General features: G+C 54.0%; 1 protein-coding gene across 1 annotated transcript in view; it reads right to left on the bottom strand.

The window, feature by feature from the left end:
• LOC140727697 (acid-sensing ion channel 1-like) overlaps nt 1–18,717 on the bottom strand; it is a 74,677-nt gene that overhangs the window by 17,745 nt on the left and 38,215 nt on the right. Inside the window, exons 3-5 of the mRNA XM_073045364.1 lie at nt 13,395–13,545; nt 11,926–12,053; nt 6,100–6,250 (exon numbers count right to left, since the gene is read on the bottom strand). Coding sequence (XP_072901465.1) covers nt 6,100–6,250; nt 11,926–12,053; nt 13,395–13,545 — 430 coding nt within the window. The remainder of the gene's footprint in view (nt 1–6,099; nt 6,251–11,925; nt 12,054–13,394; nt 13,546–18,717) is intronic.

Raw genomic sequence — 18,717 nt, 5'->3', positions numbered from 1 at the left:
GATGCTAGAGTCCATTATTAAGGATGAAATGGTGGCATATCTAGATAGCAGTGATAGGATTGGGCCGAGCCAGCATGGATTTACCAAGGGTAAATCATGCTTGACTAATCTGTTGGAGTTTTTTGAGGATGTAACCAGGAAGTTAGACGGGGGAGATCCAGTGGATGTAGTGTACCTCGATTTTCAGAAGGCATTTGATAAGGTCCCACATAGGAGATTGGTGGGTAAAATCAAAGCTCAGGGCATCGGGGGGAAGACATTGACATGGATAGAAAACTGGTTGGCAGATAGAAAGCAGAGGGTAGTGGTGAATGGGTGTTTCTCGGAATGGCAGGTGGTGACTAGTGGGGTGCCACAGGGCTCTGTATTGGGACCACAGCTGTTTACAATTTACGTCAACGATTTGGATGAAGGCATTGAAAATAACATCAGCAAATTTGCTGATGATACTAAGCTGGGTGGCAGTGTGACATGTGATGAGGATGTTAGGAGAATTCAGGGTGACTTGGATAGGCTGGGTGAGTGGGCAGATACTTGGCAGATGACGTTTAATGTGGATAAGTGTGAGGTTATCCACTTTGGGAGTAAGAACAGGAAGGCAGATTATTATCTGAACAGTGTAGAGTTAGGTAAGGGAGAAATACAAAGAGATCTAGGAGTCTTTGTTCATCAGTCACTGAAGGTGAATGAGCAAGTGCAGCAGGCAGTGAAGAAGGCAAATGGAATGTTGGCCTTTATTACAAAGGGAATTGAGTACAAGAGCAAGGAAATCCTCTTGCATTTGTACAGAGCCCTGGTGAGACCACACCTGGAGTATTGTGTACAGTTTTGGTCTCCAGGGTTAAGGAAGGACATCCTGACTGTAGAGGAAGTGCAGCGTAGATTCACGAGGTTAATTCCTGGGATGTCTGGACTGTCTTACGCAGAGAGGTTAGAGAGACTGGGCTTGTACACGCTGGAATTAAGGAGATTGAGAGGGGATCTGATTGAAACATATAAGATTATTAAGGGATTGGACAAGATAGAGGCAGGAAATATGTTCCAGATGTTGGGAGAGTTCAGTACCAGAGGGCATGGTTTGAGAATAAGGGGTAGGTCATTTAGGACAGAGTTAAGGAAAAACTTCTTCTCCCAGAGAGTTGTGGGGGTCTGGAATACACTGCCTCGGAAGGTAATGGAGGCCAATTCTCTGGATGCTTTCAAGAAGGAGCTAGATAGGTATCTTATGGATAGGGGAATCAAGGGATATGGGGACAAGGCAGGAACCGGGTATTGATAGTAGTTGATTAGCCATGATCTCAAAATGGCGGTGCAGGCTCGAAGGGCCGAATGGTCTACTTCTGCACCTATTGTCTATTGAATCTATGTAAACTTCTAAGAAAGTAAAGGTGCTGTTGTGCCTTCTTTGTGATGATACTTACATGAAAGCAGCTTCAGAGGCTTTCCAAACCCCCAGGACTCACGAGGAACTCAACAACCACAGTAAGTTATTTATATAGTGCCTGTTATTACATCCCAGCAACTCAGCCACGCTCGGAGATACCGGGTCAGGGAGCAGAGAGGTATAGGGTCACAGAAGAGAGGCTGAGGTTCATGGAGAGAGGTCAGGATTCCAAGGGCATTATTAGTGAACCTAGTCTGAAAGATCAGTAAAGTGGAGGGGTTGGAGAGGACAGAAGGTCAATGTGAGATCGGGGTTGTTTTGGGCACAGTCAGAGATTGGGATAATTTTATATTCACTATGTTTGATGCATTGTGAGATCAGGTGAGAGGCATAGATAAGGTAGACCGAATCTTTTCCACGGGAGAAATGTCAAACACCAGAGGACATGCTTTTAAGGGTAGAGAGGGGATATTTAAAGATGACGTGAGGAGCAAAGTTTGTTTTAACATGGGGAGTGTTAAGTTGGGATAGGTTACCAGCGGAAGTAGTGGAAACAGACAGTTTGGTGGGGTTTAAGAGGTTTTAAGATAGACACATGAATATGAAGGGAATGGGGGAGGAGGAGAACTCTGTGGGACAAATGGCCTATCCAATGTTGTAGTGTTCCATGTTCTCTTTCAGGACCTGGCTAGGAATGGCTACACACAAAAGACACAGCAGGAGCCCAGAGTCTGCTCTCTCATTGTGGGATTGACCTTGACCTCAGTACCACTTCCCTGCTCTCTCCCCTTTAACTCTCCAATGAAACCTCTCCTCAGATATTTTCAGAGAATCCGCTTCCACAGACCCCGGAAGAGAAGCCAAGTAGTCAACACCTCCGTCTCCTTCTGAAATGGGGAACACCCTCATTCTAAATGAATTCCCCTGGTACTTGATACTCCCAGTGGGGGATACCCTCCCATTCTGTTAATTCCCCCCCCCACCCCTTGTCTCAATAACATCCACTGTCATTCTTCCCAACCCCACTGAGTGTTGGCCCAACCTCCCTCATACAACCAGTGACCCTACCCGGCACAGCCTCGCAGCACAAGCACGTAAATACAGTACACGGGTGTCCAGGGCTAGCCTCACCATTGCCTGTGAAGGTGCATCAAAACCTAGCACCATTTTCACCCCTCTCCACTGAAATAAACAGTTAAGCCTTCAAATTCCATCTGGGGCAGCTGAGAATTTAAATTCAAGAAATTAAATTAGAACAGTACAGCATAGAGTGGGCTTTTCGACCTATTATGTTGTGCTGACCTTTTAACCTACTCCAGGATCAATATAGCCCTTTCCTAATACATGACCCATAACCCTCCATTTTTTCTCATATCCATGTGCTTAAGGGCCTCTTAAATATCCCTATTGTTTCAGCTTCTACCAACACCCCTGGCAGTGAGTTGCAGACACCCACCACCCTCTGTGTAAAAGGAAAAAACCTTCCGGCTACATCTCCCTGAACTTCCCTCCATTCATCATAAATGGATGTCTCTGGCATTGGACATTGCCACCCTGGGCTAAAAGGTGCTGACTGTCCACTCAATCAATGCCTCCAGTAATCCTATACAGTGGATTCCAGTTAATTGGGGCAGCCGCTTATTTGGGCCAACTCTTCATCAAACTAATCATGAAAATAGCCACGATTCCCTTTGTTTATACGAGGCACTATGCGGCTTAATCGGACAGGAGACTTGCCGAACAGTTTCTAACTAGCGCCAATCGTGTGCACTTACATAGCCATTAGACACTACATCATGTCTAGAGTGAAGAGTTCTTAAATAGTGTCAGATGTATGTGTTTGTATTCAAAAATCAATAGCTTTTGCTACTGATGGTTGGTGAGAAATAAGCAGTACAACATTTCAGAACTGTTTTGCTCACTTTGATTTCAAGCATTCAGGCTTGGAGATGCCAGAAACAGCGAGGAGTGAAAATGAAATGATTTCATTGTTTCAACAAGTTAGGGACTATGAAGAATTTGAAGATATTGACAATCATCTTGAATGTCACAATGAAAATGAAGATTTGGAGAATGCAATCATCAAAAGGATTGTATGAAGGCAGTCCATTATCTACACTAGGTTTTGCTCATTTACAGTCAATCAAAAGAACTTTGGAAAAGAACTCACTGTACTCTGGATTACTTCCTCAGTCAATAATTACTAGGAACATATACACAGTTTTATAGTGCTGTAGTAGTTCTAATTTAATCTGTTTTTCATTTAAACACTTAATTTGTTACTCATTTAAACAGTAGTTTGTTTTTTTAAAAAATACCTTTTTAACAATTTCCATGAAACTTTGGCATCCGCTTAGTTGGGCCAAAATATACTGGTCCTGGTGTGTCCCAATTAACTGGAATCCACTGCACATCTCTATGAAATCGCCTCTCATCTTCATTTGCTGCAAAAAAAGGCTGAGCTCACTCAACCTTACCTCATAAGACTGCTCTCTAATCCAGGCAGCATCCTGGTAAATCTCCTCTGCTCCCTCTCTAAAGATTCCACATTTTTCCTATAATGAGGTGACCAGAATTCAACAGAGTACTCCAGCCCAGAAAGCTGTGCTGAACATGTCCCTACCTTAGAACTGCCTAGGCTTACCCATAGCCCTCTATTTTTCTAAGCTCCATGTAGCCATCCAGGAGTCTCTTAAAAGATCCTATCGTTTCCACCTCCACCGCCATTGCTGGCAGCCCATTCCACGCACTCACCACTCTTTGTGTAAAAAACGTAACCCTGACATCTCCTCTGCACCTACTTCCACGCACCTTAAAACTGCGCCCTCTCGTGCTAGCCATTCCAGCCCTGGGGAAAAGCCTCTGACTATCCACACAATCAATGCCTCTCATCATCTTATACACCTCTATCAGGTCACCTCTCATCCTCTGTCGCTCCAAGGAGAAAAAGCCGAGTTCATTCAACCTATTCTCATAAGGCATGCTCCCCAATCCAGGCAACATCCTTGTAAATCTCTTCTGCACCCTTTCTATGGTTTCCATGTCATTCCTATAGTGAGGCGAACAGTATTGAGCACAGTACTCCAAGTGGGGTCTGACCAGGGTCCTATATAGCTACTACATTACCAGTAATATACAAAATATATTTGAAGTAAAATAAATTTGAAGATCTTTGAATGTAGATGCCAATGTCCCACAATCCTTCTCAATTACTCACCATACCTGCACAACAACCTCTGTGTTTTCACATACCATAATCCCCAACCATCCGTTGCCACATTTCATAGTCTCACCCCATTCAAATAATAATTTGGTTTTTCACTCTTCTTTCCAGAATGGATAACCTCACTGAAGCCCACCATTGGTCAGGGTTGACCATGGATGTTGTGTCCTAGCCCTCTATGTGACACCAGTATTTACTTACTTAGAGATACTGCGCTAAATAGACCCTTCTGGCCCTTTAAGCCATGCCAGCAGCAACCCACTGGTTTAACCCTAGCCTAATCATGGGACAATTTACAATGACAAATTAACCTACTAACTGGTACAACTTTGGACTGTGGGTAGAAACCAGTGCACCGGAGGAAACGCACGCATTCCACAGGGAAGACATACAAAGGGGGCGTAAAAACTACTTACAGAGGATGCCGGGATTGAACTCTGAACTCTATTGCCCCGAAGTGTAATCACATTGTGCTAAACAGTACACAAGCCAGGGCAATACGATGTGGTGAACAGCCTGTGGCCCATGTAGCAGGCTCCCCCTCTCCATGCAGCTAATAAATCCAAAGGAAAGGAAGAGACTGATACAGTTTGGCATCAGCAGCGTACAGGGGTTGCTAGTCAATATTGAACTCAATGTAGAACTGCCTTAGTGACTCCAGTTCAGGGTTTGTTCCTGAAACCTTCCCCATGAGTAGGTATAGGTGCAAGGTAGCGGAGGTTTGAGATCAGAGTTTTCCTTTTCCCAGAAGAGCTGCCAACTACCACTGACAAGCCCCATCTGCTCAAAGCAACTGGTTTTAAGGTGCCAGTAACCCACCTTTGTCAGTTCTGCCAGGCTTAGTGAAGGACCCAAGCTGGACTTCATTGTCAGAGGCATGCCATTGGGAGCATTTAATAAGTAATGGGAACTTATCCCCAATCTTGCCCCCCCCCCCCCGCCATGACAGCTTTAAGGAACCATAACCTCACATTCTTCCACAAATTGTTTCCTACATATCTTTTTAGGATTTCTGTATCCGCCTCTTACTAACCCATCTATCTTTGTATCGTCAGCAAATTTGGCACAGTCCCCTCATCCATAATATCTTTGATAGTCCAGGGCCCAACATTCACCCCTGTTACACATTACTTGTCACTGATTGCTAACCCAAAGGGAATCCATTTATTCTCAATTCAAATTAATTAAAGATGAATCCACCTCCAAGCACTCTTATGCAGTAAACTTTTATGTGTGACCTTATCTAATGCCTTCTGGAAATCTAAGTATACTACATCAACTGATGCTCCTCTCTCTGCCTTATTTGTCAAGGCTTGGGGCAGTCACAACCTCATTAGGAAAGGGTTGGATCTCAGGACATCACAACAAGGCCAGTAAGGGGTCACAAGAGGTTGAGATGGGTGTTGGGGCTCTGGGAAAAAAGAATGAGGTCGGGGCTGATGGAGGCTGGGGTGAGGTTGGTGGGAGTTGGGGTGGCTACCTCCCACTGTACCTGGCATATGTACCATGCGACAGTTACAGTTCTCCACCAGGTACCGCGTCTCACAGTCGATCCTGCATGCCGTGATACTGTAGGTGCTGAAGAAACCAGAATTCAGAGTGGCTGCTCTGCAGTCGCCCCACGGAGGTGGAAGGTAGAGTATCTGGAGGGGTGGAGACAGAGAGAGATTGTCCCTATAGCTGCTGAATAAGAATCGTACTCTGAGGAGTGCTAATGAAGCTGGGGTTCTCAAGTTGATCTACCCAGATAACAGTATGGCTTTTAACCAGGTCTAAGGGGGAGAAAGGAGGGGCAAATCAGATTCAAAACAGATGCTGGGGCAGGAAGGGTAAGGGAATGGCTTCCAGGTGTTTTAGGGACTGAAAGACTGTCACCTGTGGAATTCCACAGCTCAGGCCTCAAGCACTTGGTGTCTACTAAATACATTACACTTTAGCGTAGAGTGCACAAGGAGGAAGTCTGCAGATGAATCAACAACCAGCCATGTGTTGACAGTGAGACTTTATAGCTTTAAACCATTAGAGAAAAGTGATGGTCTGCTCAGTTGATAAATATACGATGATAACTCTGAGGAAGGGTGACAATGAATGGGAAGAGGGTGGGAGGAGTGGGGGGGCCTTGGAGTGCACACCCACACTCTTAAAGGAAGCAGGACAAATTAATAATGAGGTTATATGAAGGCTCACAGGATACAAGATTTATTAGCAGACGGGTTATGCTAAAACCGGGAACATTAAGGGTGCCACAAGTGTGTGATGGCTGTGGACGGGGTGTAGAGGGGAAGGTGCCTGACCCTTGTGATTGTAGGTGGGCTGTCTTCCCTTCCCTGAACCGAGGGTGAGGGCATACTGAAATGAAGCATGGAGATTTACAGCCGATGAGGCAGAAACCCCCATCGCAGTTCCACAAAACTGGTGGGGGGGTTGCAGAGGGGGTAAGGAGCTATTGAGTCTGCTCCAAACCCAGTGCTGGAAGTGGGGTCACTGGGGAGCTCTGCTACAATAGTGTCAAGGTGTTTGGCCAAATGGCTTCCAGTGTTGAAATTTTCCAGGATTCTGATCCTTCTGTTCCTACCCCACAACACAGAATGACCCTGAGCCCTGAGGTATTGGGACAAAGAGAGGAGGTAGGAGTGTGGGGGGGGGGGGCAGAGGAGGGTTGGAGTGTGGAAAGGGGGGTTAGGAGTGGGAAGGGGACGGGGGGGTTAGGATTGTGGAGAGGGGACAGTGGAGGGGTAGGAGTATGGGGAGGGGACAGAGGGTGTTAGGAGTATGGGGAGGGACAGAGGGGGTTAGGAGTATGGGGAGGGAACAGGGGAGTTAGGAGTGTGGGGAGGGGACAGAGGGGGGCAGGTGTGGGGGGGGACAGAGGGGGTTAGGAGTGTGGGGAGGGGACAGGGGGGTTAGGAGGGTGGGGAGGGGACAGGGAGGGTTGGAAAGTGAGGAGGGTACTGGGAGGGTTGGAGAGTGGGGAAGGGTACAGGGAGGGTTGGAGAGTGGGGAAGGGTACGGGGAGGGTTGGAGAGTGGGGAGGGAATGGAGACGGTTGGAGAGTGGGGAGGGGACGGGGAGGGTTGGAGAGTGGGGAGGGGACGGGGAGGGTTGGAGAGTGGGGAGATGACAGAGGGGTAGGAGTGTGGGGAGGGTACGGGGAGGGTTGGAGAGTGAGGAGGGGGTGGAGACAGTTGGAGAGTGGGGAGGGGATGGGGAGGGTTGGAGAGTGGGGAAGGGACAGGAAGGGTTGGAGAGTGGGGAGGGGGTGGAGACAGTTGGAGATTGGGGAGGGCAGGGGAAGGTTGGAGAGTGGGGAGGGGATGGGGAGGGTTGGAGAGTGGGGAGGGGACGGGGAGGGTTGGAGAGTGGGAAGGGGGTTGAGACAGTTGGAGATTGGGGAGGGCAGGGGGAGGGTTGGAGAGTGGGGAGGGGACGGGGAGGGTTGGAGAGTGGGGAGGGGTGGGGAGGATTGGAGAGTGGGGAGGGGGTGGAGACAGTTGGAGATTGGGGAGGGCAGGGGGAGGGTTGGAGAGTGGGGAGGGGACGGGGAGGGTTGGAGAGTGGGGAGGGGATGGGGAGGGTTGGAGAGCAGGGAGGGTACGGAGAGGGCAGGGGAGGGTTGGAGATTGGGGAGGGGTGGGGAGGGTTGGAGAGCGGGGAGGGTTGGAGATTGGGGAGAGCGGGGAGGGTTGGAGATTGGGGAGGGCAGGGGAGGGTTGGAGATTGGGGAGGGGACGGGGAGGGTTGGAGAGGGGAGGGGATGGGGAGAGTTGGACATTGGGGAGGGCAGGGGAGGGTTGGAGATTGGGGAGGGGTGGGGAGGATTGGAGAGTGGGGAGGGTTCGAGATTAGGGAGGGCAGGGGAGGGTTGGAGAGTGAGGAGGGGATGGGGAGGGTTGGAGAGTGGGGAGGGTTGGAGATTGGGGAGGGGAAGGGGAGGGTTGGAGATTGGGGAGGGGAAGGGGAGGGTTGGAGAGTGGGGAGGGCATGGGGAGGGTTGGAGAGCGGGGAGGGTACGGGGAGGGCAGGGGAGGGTTGGAGATTGGGGAGGGCAGGGGAGGGTTGGAGAGCGGGGAGGGGATGGGGAGGGTTGGAGAGTGGGGAAGGAAAGGGGAGTGTTGGAGAGTGGGGAGGGGACGGGGAGGGTTGGAGAGTGGGGAGGGGTGGGGAGGATTGGAGAGTGGGGTGGAGACAGTTGGAGAGTGGGGAGGGGACGGGGAGGGTTGGAGAGTGGGGAGGGGTGGGGAGGATTGGAGAGTGGGTAGGGGGTGGAGACAGTTGGAGATTGGGGAGGGCTGGGGAGGGTTGGAGAGCGGGGAGGGTTGGAGATTGGGGAGGGGACGGGGAGGGTTGGAGAGCGGGGAGGTTACGGAGAGTGCAGGGGAGGGTTGGAGATTGGGGAGGGGTGGGGAGGGTTGGAGAGCGGGGAGGGTTGGAGATTGGGGAGAGCGGGGAGGGTTGGAGAGTGGGGAGGGGTGGGGAGGATTGGAGAGTGGGGAGGGGGTGGAGACAGTTGGAGACTGGGGAGGGCAGGGGGAGGGTTGGAGAGTGGGGAGGGGATGGAGATTGGGGAGGGGACTGGGAGGGTTGGAGAGTGGGGAGGGGTGGGGAGGGCAGGGGAGGGTTGGAGATTGGGGAGGGCAGGGGAGGGTTGGAGATAGGGGAGGGGTGGGGAGGATTGGAGATTGGGGAGGGGTGGGTTGGAGATTGGGGAGGGGACGGGGAGGGTTGGAGATTGGGGAGGGCAGGGGAGGGTTGGAGAGTGGGGAGGGGTGGGGAGGATTGGAGAGTGGGGAGGTGTGGAGACAGTTGGAGATTGGGGAGGGCAGGGGAGGGTTGGAGAGTGGGGAGGGGATGGGGAGGGTACGGGGAGGGTTGGAGATTGGGGAGGGCAGGGGAGGGTTGGAGATCGGGGAGGGGACCGGGAGGGTTGGAGAGTGGGGAGGGGACGGGGAGGGTTGGAGATCGGGGAGGGCAGGGGAGGGTTGAAGATCGGGGAGGGGACGGGGAGGGTTGGAGAGTGGGGAGGGCATGGGAGGGTTGGAGATTGGGGAGGGCAGGGGAGGGTTGGAGATTGGGGAGGGGTGGGGTGGGTTGGAGAGCGGGGAGGGTTGGAGATTGGGGAGGGGACGGGGAGGGATGGGGAGGGCAGGGGAGGGTTGGAGATTGGGGAGGGGTGGGGAGGGCAGGGGAGGGTTGGAGATTGGGGAGGGGTGGGGAGGATTGGAGAGTGGGGAGGGGTGGGTTGGAGATTGGGGAGGGGACGGGGAGGGTTGGAGAGCGGGTAGGGTACGGGGAGGGTTGGAGATTGGGGAGGGGTGGGGAGGATTGGAGAGTGGGGAGGGGTGGGGAGGATTGGAGAGTGGGGAGGTGTGGAGACAGTTGGAGATTGGGGAGGGCAGGGGAGGGTTGGAGAGTGGGGAGGGGATGGGGAGGGTTGAAGAGTGGGGAGGGTACGGGGAGGGTTGAAGATCGGGGATGGCAGGGGAGGGTTGGAGATTGGGGAGGGCAGGGGAGGGTTGGAGATTGGGGAGGGGTGGGGTGGGTTGGAGAGCGGGGAGGGTTGGAGATTGGGGAGGGGACGGGGAGGGTTGGAGAGTGGGGAGGGTTGGAGATTGGGGAGGGGTGGGGAGGGCAGGGGAGGGTTGGAGATTGGGGAGGGGTGGGGAGGATTGGAGAGTGGGGAGGGGTGGGTTGGAGATTGGGGAGGGGACGGGGAGGGTTGGAGAGCGGGTAGGGTACGGGGAGGGTTGGAGATTGGGGAGGGCATGGGAGGGTTGGAGAGTGGGGAGGGGTGGGGAGGATTGGAGAGTGGGGAGGTGTGGAGACAGTTGGAGATTGGGGAGGGCAGGGGAGGGTTGGAGAGTGGGGAGGGGATGGGGAGGGTTGAAGAGTGGGGAGGGTATGGGGAGGGTTGGAGATCGGGGAGGGCAGGGGAGGGTTGGAGATCGGGGAGGGGACGGGGAGGGTTGGAGAGTGGGGAGGGCAGGGGAGGGTTGGAGATTGGGGAGGGCAGGGGAGGATTGGAGAGTGGGGAGGATTTGAGATTAGGGAGGGCAGGGGAGGGTTGGAGTTTGGGGAGGGGTGGGGTGGGTTGGAGAGTGGGGAGGGGATGGAGAGGGTTGGAGAGCGGGGAGGGCAGGGTAGGGTTGGAGATTGGGGAGGGTTGGGGAGGATTGGAGAGTGGGGAGGGGGTGGGGAGGGTTGGAGAGCGGGGAGGGCAGGGTAGGGTTGGAGATTGGGGAGGGGTGGGGAGGTTTGGGGAGTGGGGAGGGGGTGGGGAGGGTTGGAGAGCGGGGAGGGTTCGAGATTAGGGAGGGCAGGGGAGGGTTGGAGAGCGGGGAGGTTTGGAGATTGGGGAGGGCAGGGGAAGGTTGGAGATTGGGGAGGGGACGGGGAGGGTTGGAGAGTGGGGAGGGGATGGGGAGGGTTGGAGAGTGGGGAGGGTTGGAGAGCGGGGAGGGGGTGGAGACAGTTGGAGATTGGGGAGGTCAGGGGGAGGGTTGGAGAGTGGGGAGGGTTGGAGAGCGGGGAGGGTTGGAGAGCGGGGAGGGCAGGGGAGGGTTGGAGATTGGGGAGGGGACGGGGAGGGTTGGAGAGTGGGGAGGGGATGGGGAGGGTTGGAGATTGGGGAGGGTTGGTGATTGGGGAGGACAGGGGAGGGTTGGAGATTGGAGAGGGCAGGGGAGGGTTGGAGATTGGGGAGGGGTGGGGAGGATTGGAGAGTGGGGAGGGGTGGAGACAGTTGGAGATTGGGGAGGGGACAGGGAGGGTTGGAGAGCGGGGAGGGTACGGGGAGGGTTGGAGATTGGGGAGGGCAGGGGAGGGGTGGGGAGGATTGGAGAGTGGGGAGGGGTGGAGACAGTTGGAGATAGGGGAGGGCAGGGGAGGGTTGGAGAGTGGGGAGGAGATGGGGAGGGTTGGAGAGCGGGGAGGGTACGGGGAGGGTTGGAGATTGGGGAGGGCAGGGGAGGGTTGGAGATCGGGGAGGGGACGGGGAGGGTTGGAGATCGGGGAGGGCAGGGGAGGGTTGGAGATCGGGGAGGGGACGGGGAGGGTTGGAGAGTGGGGAGGGGCGGGGAGTGTTGGAGAAAGGGAAGGGTTGAACATTGGGGAGAGACAAGAGGGTTGAAGAGTGGGGAAGAGATAAGGAGGGGTAGTTGTGTGGGCATTTGTAGGTGGGTAGTTGCGTGTGGGGTGGGTTGGATGGGAACAGAACTGACGGCAAATGATTACATGATGGGGAACGATCGGGAGGCAGCTAGGATCTGGTAGGTGGACGGTCAGCACTGAATAATACATAGCAAACAAATGGGACCCCTACCCGCTGCTCTTGGGTGGAGACGAAGGTCTGGAAGCCTGGTGCCACCCCGAAGCCAAGTTCATGGATGTAGGGAGGCTCATCCTGCGTGTGGATCTGGATCTTAAGGCCAGCTTCGAAGGACGTTTCCTCTGGACCAATGGATATTGGAGGGGGGGGGGGGGGACAGAGGCATTGATCAGCAGAAAGATTCAGCCACCTGACAGCTGCAGCCCTCCATCCCAAAGACACCATGTCCCACAACACACTGTTCCACCAGCAGCTCTGGTAAACAACACCAATCTTTGGTTTGTACCTCGTGGGTGGGGACAGCATTTAGTCCCCACCCACAATGCCAGCATTTATTAACCATCCACAAGGACAACATTTGTACCCCATCCCTCTGTGTCCTTGACGACCCTCTGACCATTCATGGGAGACACCCATCACCCACTCTAGGCAAGGAAGGGTTTTCACCATCATTTGGCGGTTCATGACCTTTGTTACCAAGACCAGAGTCTGATTTATCAGAGGAACCAAATTTAACCTCTGGCAGCTGTGGTGGGACCAAACCCCCAAACAGGAACACCATGGAAATCCCATTATCAGAGGGACTACAGCCATTGGAGGAGCCACCACCTCAGGGACAGTGGGGGAACAGCCAATAAATGCTGGTCTCACTTGTAAGATCCCCAAATGCTATAAACCTTCCCAGGATTCGCCACCATTCAGTCTTGCTCCTCCCCTCTCCCATCCACCCCCCATTACCCTCACCCTTCCATCCTCCCAGCTCCCTCCATCCTCACCTCTCTTCTCCCTGTCCATCCCCCACCTTACCTTCCCCATTCCCCGCCTCCCTCCCTCACTTTCCCTCTCATCTATCCCACACCTCCCTTTACCTGCCCCCCACCCTCCACCACTTCCTCAACCCATTCATCTGCACTGCCTCCTATCCTTCACATCCTCTCTCCACCATCCCCCATCGCTTCCTTTTTCTCTGGCTTCTCCCTCACACCTCCATGCCCATCTCCTTCTCAGCCACATCCATCTTACCTTCTCCCCTCACTCAGCTCCCCTCTCTGTCCCCAATCTACATCACCTCTCCGCAATCTCTTTCATTCCCAAACACTTCAAACCTTCCTTACTTTCCCCATTCTTCCTCAGCCCTCTCTCATCTTCTCCCTCCAATCCCTCTCTCACCTCCCCATCCCCTCCCACACTACCCTTTCTCTCAATCCTGCCCATCTTCTACCACCCTACTCCTTTCTCCATCTCCATCCCTTCTTTCTCCCATTCCTCCATAGCCCTCTTCCTCATTCTCTCCCTCAATCTTCTCCCCTCCAATCCCCCTCATCCGCTCCCCTACTCTGCCCTCCTCCCCACCTCTTCCACTCTACCCGCCCCCCTCCCACCTCCTTCCCTTCCCCTCCCAGCCTCCCTATCTCCATCTCCGCCCTCTGACCCTGTGCTGTATAGGGGCCCTGTGCACCTACCGGTCTTGTCCCACACGGGCAGGTAATCGTCCTGCTGGATGTCCAGCATCACCTCTAGGCCATTGCCGGTGCCGCCCTTCATCGTGGTCAGGAGAGGATAACCCTCCTTCCCTGAGTTAAAGGTGTAGCATTTCCCGTACCGAGTGAAAATCTGCGGACACAGTGGCAGGGAGTTGGGGTGTTAAGCCAGCTCAGGAGCCTGCCCCTCCCGCAGCACGCTCCCCTTCCCACCAATCCCATCAACAGGCTCCTTCTGAGGATGTCTCTGCCTCCATGCCCTGGGGTCTCCCCTTGCCCCCTGTATTAAGAGCTAAGGGTCATGACACCCCAACAACGAGTCACGGGGTGGGGGCAAAGGGTGGTGTGGGAGGGTGACATCTCAATCCAGAGACCAGCACATAGAACTAAGGCTGCAACAAGCAGTGTGCTGGAGTAACTCAGTGGGTTGAGCAGCATCTGGGGAGGGAGAGGAAATGTTGACATTTCAGGGTTGAATCAGGACTGAAAGGGGAGAAGGGAAAGGATGAGACAGGGATCCAAGCTGACTGGTGGACTGAGGAGGGGTAGAAGATAAAGAACAGTTGTCTCAGAAAGGTGAGGGGAGAGGCTTCGAGTCTCAACCCTCCTCCTCTCCATACCGACCATCTCCCATCTCAGCCGACACTGGGTTTAGATCCAAAATGAACAATTCCTTTACCCCACAGATGCTGCTCAACCTGCTGTTTCCCCCAGCAGATTCCAGCATGTGCAACCTCTTGTGTCTCCAGAAACTGATGTTCACAGAGCCGGAAGGGCTGTTCTGAGGAAGGAGGGAGGAGACGATGCACCATATATAATGGCATGTGTGAGTGCTGCTGTCTGTTTGAGTATCTGAAGGCGCTGTTCTTCAAGTTATGGCCACACTTCAGCCCTGCACTCCTAAATTACAATCACCCAGTTCTGTGGGGAGGGGTGAGGGGGTGTAGGTCATTTGGGGGAGAAATATGGTATGCTTGCTCGGAAGCTCGGTATGCTTGGTCAAGAAGGCCATTCCTAGATCCAGGCAATGGGAATTCTGCCCAAGCCAACTGCCTGCTCCTCTTCCAGGGCTACATTCATGCCCAGGTTTCCTTGCAGAGGGAGTACATGATCATCATGGGTACAGTGGAGGATTTTGTACATTACAGTGTTTTGTCGATTTTAGTAACTGCATTTTAATCTGAAATCATTAACAGTACTGTAGACCCCTGACCTCTGTTTGTGTTTGAATAAACTTCTGTACGTTTGTAAGAAAAAGAGATACTGAGAGAGAATCACACTGTGGGAGGAAAAGAACTGAGGGGCAATGCTGCAGGAGGGACAGTTCTAAGGGAGCCGCGCTGTGGGAGGGACAGTACTGAGGGAGCAACACTGTGGGAGAGACAGTACTGAGGGAGCAACACTGTGGGAGGCACAGTACTGAGGGAGCAACACTGTGGGAGAGACAGTACTGAGGGAGCAACACTGTGGGAGGCACAGTACTGAGGGAGCAACACTGTGGGAGAGACAGTACTGAGGGAGCAACACTGTGGGAGGGACAGTTCTGAGGGAGCAACACTGTGGGAGAGACAGTACTGAGGGAGCAACACTGTGGGGGGCAGTTCTGAGGGAGCAACACTGTGGGAGGGACAATACTGAGGGAGCTACACTGTGGGTGGGACAGTACTGAGGGAGCAACACTGTGGGAGGGACAATACTGAGGGAGCAACACTGTGGGTGGGACAGTACTGAGGGGAGCAACACTGTGGGAGGGACAGTACTGAGGGAGCAACACTGTGGGGGGGGCAGTTCTGAGGGAGCAACACTGTGGGAGGGACAATACTGAGGGAGCAACACTGTGGGTGGGACAGTACTGAGGGGAGCAACACTGTTGGGGAGACAGTACTGAGGGAGCAACACTGTGGGTGGGACAGTACTGAGGGAGCAACACTGTGGGGGGCAGTTCTGAGGGAGCAACACTGTGGGAGGGACAATACTGAGGGAGCAACACTGTGGGTGGGACAGTACTGAGGGAGCAACACTGTTGGGGAGACTGTACTGAGGGAGCAACACTGTGGGAGGGACAGTACTGAGGGAGCAACACTGTGGGGGGCAGTTCTGAGGGAGCAACACTGTGGGAGGGACAATACTGAGGGAGCAACACTGTGGGTGGGACAGTACTGAGGGAGCAACACTGTTGGGGAGACAGTACTGAGGGAGCAACACTGTGGGAGGGACAGTACTGAGGGAGCAACACTGTGGGAGAGACAGTACTGAGGGAGCAACACTGTGGGAGGGAAAATACTGAGGGAGCAACACTGTGGGAGGGAAAATACTGAGGGAGCAACACTGTGGGAGGGACAATACTGAGGGAGCAACACTGTGGGAGAGACAGTTCTGAGGGAGCAACACTGTTGGGGAGACAGTACTGAGGGAGCAACACTGTGGGAGGGAAAATACTGAGGGAGCAACACTGTGGGAGAGACAGTACTGAGGGAGCAACACTGTGGGAGGGACAATACTGAGGGAGCAACACTGTGGGAGGGACAGTACTGAGGGAGCAACACTGTGGGAGAGACAGTTCTGAGGGAGCAACACTGTGGGAGGGAAAATACTGAGGGAGCAACACTGTGGGAGGGAAAATACTGAGGGAGCAACACTGTGGGAGAGACAGTACTGAGGGAGCAACACTGTGGGAGGGACAATACTGAGGGAGCAACACTGTGGGAGGGAAAATACTGAGGGAGCAACACTGTTGGGGAGACAGTACTGAGGGAGCAACACTGTGGGAGGGACAGTACTGAGGGAGCAACACTGTGGGAGAGACAGTACTGAGGGAGCAACACTGTGGGAGGGACAATACTGAGGGAGCAACACTGTGGGGGGCAGTTCTGAGGGAGCAACACTGTGGGTGGGACAGTACTGAGGGAGCAACACTGTGGGAGAGACAGTACTGAGGGAGCAACACTGTGGGAGAGACAGTTCTGAGGGAGCAACACTGTGGGAGGGACAATACTGAGGGAGCAACACTGTGGGAGAGACAGTACTGAGGGAGCAACACTGTGGGAGAGACAGTACTGAGGGAGCAACACTGTGGGAGGGAAAATACTGAGGGAGCAACACTGTGGGAGGGACAATACTGAGGGAGCAACACTGTTGGGGAGACAGTACTGAGGGAGCAACACTGTGGGAGGGACAATACTGAGGGAGCAACACTGTGGGAGAGACAGTACTGAGGGAGCAACACTGTGGGAGGGACAATACTGAGGGAGCAACACTGTGGGGGGCAGTTCTGAGGGAGCAACACTGTGGGTGGGACAGTACTGAGGGAGCAACACTGTGGGAGAGACAGTACTGAGGGAGCAACACTGTGGGAGAGACAGTTCTGAGGGAGCAACACTGTGGGAGGGACAATACTGAGGGAGCAACACTGTGGGAGGGACAATACTGAGGGAGCAACACTGTGGGGGGCAGTTCTGAGGGAGCAACACTGTGGGAGGGACAATACTGAGGGAGCAACACTGTGGGAGAGACAGTACTGAGGGAGCAACACTGTGGGAGAGACAGTTCTGAGGGAGCAACACTGTGGGAGGGACAATACTGAGGGAGCAACACTGTGGGAGGGACAATACTGAGGGATCAACACTGTGGGAGGGACAGTTCTGAGGGAGCAACTCTGTGGGAGGGACAATACTGAGGGAGCAACACTGTGGGAGAGACAGTTCTGAGGGAGCAACACTGTGGGAGGGAAAATACTGAGGGAGCAACACTGTGGGGGGCAGTTCTGAGGGAGCAACACTGTGGGAGGGACAATACTGAGGGAGCAACACTGTGGGAGAGACAGTTCTGAGGGAGCAACACTGTGGGAGGGACAATACTGAGGGGAGCAACACTGTGGGGGGCAGTTCTGAGGGAGCAACACTGTGGGAGGGACAATACTGAGGGAGCAACACTGTGGGAGGGACAATACTGAGGGAGCAACACTGTGGGGGGCAGTTCTGAGGGAGCAACACTGTGGCAGGGACAGTTCTGAGGGCAGCAACACTGTGGGGGGGCAGTTCTGAGGGAGCAACACTGTGGGAGGGACAATACTGAGGGAGCAACACTGTGGGAGAGACAGTTCTGAGGGAGCAACACTGTGGGAGGGACAATACTGAGGGAGCAACACTGTGGGGGGCAGTTCTGAGGGAGCAACACTGTGGGAGGGACAGTAATGAGGGAGCAACACTGTGGGAGGGAAAATACTGAGGGAGCAACACTGTGGGGGGCAGTTCTGAGGGAGCAACACTTTGGGTGGGACAGTACTGAGGGAGCAACACTGTGGGAGAGACAGTACTGAGGGAGCAACACTGTGGGAGAGACAGTTCTGAGGGAACAACACTGTGGGAGGGACAATACTGAGGGAGCAACACTGTGGGAGAGACAGTACTGAGGGAGCAACACTGTGGGAGGGAAAATACTGAGGGAGCAACACTGTGGGGGGCAGTTCTGAGGGAGCAACACTGTGGGAGGGACAATACTGAGGGAGCAACACTGTGGGAGAGACAGTTCTGAGGGGAGCAACACTGTGGGAGGGACAATACTGAGGGAGCAACACTGTGGGGGGCAGTTCTGAGGGAGCAACACTGTGGGAGGGACAATACTGAGGGAGCAACACTGTGGGAGGGACAATACTGAGGGAGCAACACTGTGGGGGGCAGTTCTGAGGGAGCAACACTGTGGCAGGGACAGTTCTGAGGGAGCAACACTGTGGGGGGCAGTTCTGAGGGAGCAACACTGTGGGAGGGACAATACTGAGGGAGCAACACTGTGGGAGAGACAGTTCTGAGGGAGCAACACTGTGGGAGGGACAATACTGAGGGAGCAACACTGTGGGGGGCAGTTCTGAGGGAGCAACACTGTGGGAGGGACAGTTCTGAGGGAGCAACACTGTGGGAGGGACAATACTGAGGGAGCAACACTGTGGGGGGCAGTTCTGAGGGAGCAACACTGTGGGAGGGACAGTTCTGAGGGAGCAACACTGTGGGTGGGACAGTACTGAGGGAGCAACACTGTGGGAGGGACAATACTGAGGGAGCAACACTGTGGGGGGCAGTTCTGAGGGAGCAACACTGTGGGAGGGACAGTTCTGAGGGAGCAACACTGTGGGAGAGACAGTTCTGAGGGAGCAACACTGTGGGAGGGAAAATACTGAGGGAGCAACACTGTGGGGGGCAGTTCTGAGGGAGCAACACTGTGGGAGGGACAATACTGAGGGAGCAACACTGTGGGAGAGACAGTTCTGAGGGAGCAACACTGTGGGAGGGACAATACTGAGGGAGCAACA

This window comes from Hemitrygon akajei, chromosome 1 (assembly GCF_048418815.1).
Source record: "Hemitrygon akajei chromosome 1, sHemAka1.3, whole genome shotgun sequence".
In the NCBI taxonomy this organism is placed as follows: Eukaryota; Metazoa; Chordata; class Chondrichthyes; order Myliobatiformes; family Dasyatidae; genus Hemitrygon; species Hemitrygon akajei.
This window is presented reverse-complemented; position numbering and strand designations above follow the sequence as displayed.